General features: G+C 36.8%; 1 protein-coding gene across 2 annotated transcripts; it reads right to left on the bottom strand.

Moving 5' to 3' along the window:
- Positions 1-841: 841 nt before the first annotated feature.
- Positions 842-1,201, bottom strand: RB195_020897 (uncharacterized protein; the record flags this gene model as incomplete). Of its 2 annotated transcripts, none has more annotated exons than XM_064189425.1 (1): positions 842-1,201. In XM_064189425.1, the coding sequence occupies one exon, from the start codon at positions 1,199-1,201 to the stop codon at positions 842-844; it is 360 nt and encodes a 119-aa protein (XP_064045306.1). The 2 variants fall into 2 exon arrangements, with proteins under 2 accessions (XP_064045306.1, XP_064045307.1); XM_064189426.1 differs by having other exon boundaries at positions 842-1,192.
- Between the last annotated feature and the right edge of the window lie 1,624 nt (positions 1,202-2,825).

Genomic DNA, 2,825 nt, shown 5'->3' with positions numbered 1-2,825 from the left:
AGGGGATGGAAAACGAATATTATGTTATATACCTGTACACCCACAGAATAAAGTAAAGAATTCCTGTAGACACTGTTTAGCGTATCCTGAGTGGAAAATCCAGCAGGAATCTGACGTTACGGTACAATCAACGAAATGACTAGAGATTTAGTATACGGTATTTGTCAAATCTTTTAGGGATCCGTCAAAGCGCTATCGAATTTTATTCAGCTTCATTCATTTCTAATTATTTTTTAAATTTAAATTTTTTAAAATAAATTTCAAATGGCCGAAAGAATGACTCGAAACGTTGAATAAAGTCCTCGTCTTCGTCTCTCAGGCATCAATTTATCGGCCTCTGAGGTATCAACGCGAATTGGTTGGCTCCACGGCGATTTTGAGCCATCGATCGTACGAGTGTCACGAGCTCATGGAGCTGTGTTAAAGGATAAAGGATAAAGTGTCTGGCGTTAATCAATCCGTCCAGCAATCCTGCAGAAATGCCTGCAGGAAATAGTCTTTGTAGATTCTATTAAATTGTATATGTTGAGCTAAGCCCCCAAGAAATATCAAAGAAAATTTTTTAGAAATAAGAAATTATAGGAAACCGTAACCATAAATGTGCTTTTTTTTTGCTCACTGTGATGTTAAAATATGGAAATTTTGACAAAATGAGCTTAACGAAAAACTCAAATCTTCCATTTTGATATTTGAATATTATATTTTTAATATTAATACCCAAAAATATTTGTTTTCTAAAATACCTTGGGAAATAATTGCAAGCAAACAGTAATTTTGTAACGTGTAACTGGCCCACACAATGACTTGCGGGGGCTAGCCGATGGGTCAAGTCAGTGTTGGTTTATCCTCCCAGATAAGCCACTGGTACCAATTTATCGACCTCGGAGGGATGAAAGGCCCCGGTGAGCACCGGGGCGGATTCGAACCCGTGAGCGATTGTGCCGGCAACGGAACCTTTAACCGCTACACTACACCCTGATGTTGTGTATTCTGTGGAAATTCGAGAAACTTCTCGCACAAGCTTCATCACATTTTGCATCTGGAATTCGTTGGGTCGGAAAGCTTCGTCTGAAGGAACACCGGTGAACTTCTTCTCGCCAACTACGGCTACACACCACTCCCATTTCCCAGCAGTAGAATTAACTCTAGCAAATGTGGGACGGACTCGTGGATTTCCACGTGAAAATCTCATATCCCTCATAAAAAAATAAGATAAAAATAATAATAGCAAAATAATAAAATAACAAAATAATAATAATAAAATAAAAATCCAAATCTCTGCCGATGTACGTTTTCAAGAGAGAAGGGGATAAAATGAATCAAAAATCAGAAGGGATATTATAATATTTAATTGTGCTATTTCAAATTATATCCACGAACATATGTACATAAGCTATAAAATCATTTTATGCCGACCGCTGATATGCTCGACGTGAAGGATCCTAAAAAGTGTGGTTACATAAGGGAAAGCACTATTTAACGTTATTAAGGGCACCAGGGCACAAAAGTATTAAGGGTACTTGCAGCTACTGCGAGTTACAGTTTTCTATTGCAGTCGAAATAAGGTCAGATGCAAATGCAGTTCGGATTTTTTGAAGACTCGGATTTTTCCAGAGAGGATGATATCTATACGCACGACTATCACTTAAAAGCAATGCGAAAATTTATCGTAGACACAGTAGAAAAATTTATGGATATTGTATTTTTTTACATTTGTATGTTATTATTTTATATTACGTTTTGTTTTTCTGGTACAAATCCAGGAATATGGGTCCATGAAACATCAGTTTACCGAGAGAGGACGTATTTCACGGCACGTTTAAAAGTGACGAAAAATAAAATCGTGCAACGGGTGTTAAAATTTCCATGAAAAAAGGATTTTTTTTCTCCAAAATCTGTGAACGGTGAAAAATTGTGAGGAAAACTAAAGTCTATGATGCCCATGAGGGTACATAGGTATCTGATTAAAGGATTTGTAGGCGGTATTTCTTATTTTCTTCGAATTTTTTTTTTACTTTTTTATTTTGTAATTATTATTATAATATTCATTATTATTTGTTATCATTTATATTTTATTTTTATAAAGTTTTTATTTTATTTGATTTCTTATTTTTTTCTTTTCTTTCTTACAAAACATCACTTCCGGATCCTTATCTTCCGTATTCAAAAAATTCTATATGGAGAATTTCCCCCCGGAACGCTAGCCGTTACTTTACCCTTAGTGAATTTGCATATAACCCAACTATTTGACGTCATAGGTGACGTCATAGTAAATAGATTGCTTAAATGGAATGCTCTATTGTATTCTGTGATTTCTTCCAGAATTTATGAGCTCCACAACGAACCTGGGAAGGCACCACCCACTCGTAAGACATCACTTGTGTTGTTTTCGGTTTTTTCCCACCTAAATCCCCCCACCCTCCCTCCCTTCCTGAAACACTACTTTAATTCCAAAGGAATGGTAGCGTAGTGCTAAGAAGTTCAAACAACAACAAACCGTGAATCCGTGAAAGCGTGACGACGGCACCAAACATCCGGCTGTTCCTTGGCGCTTTCCGACAGATCCCGGTAGCCACAACGCTGCCGGTCAATTTCCTTAGTTTAGTATGATTCGATGTTAGAACGGGAAGGGAAGGGGAATCCATTTACTTATTTGAAATAGAAATTGACTTCAATCCCCTTAAGGGCCGCTCTATGACGTTCACACACGTCATGGAATTTTCTGGGACATTTTTTTTGCACACGCCCACTTCATTTGAGAGGTTAACAAGGTTGAAGTGGATAAATAAATTTGAATAAAAATTGAATTAACATTCACTTTTCTT

This window comes from Necator americanus, chromosome II, assembly GCF_031761385.1.
Source record: "Necator americanus strain Aroian chromosome II, whole genome shotgun sequence".
NCBI lineage: Eukaryota > Metazoa > Nematoda > Chromadorea > Rhabditida > Ancylostomatidae > Necator > Necator americanus.
The sequence above is the reverse complement of the archived record's forward strand: the minus strand, read 5'-3'. Positions and strand labels throughout refer to the sequence as shown.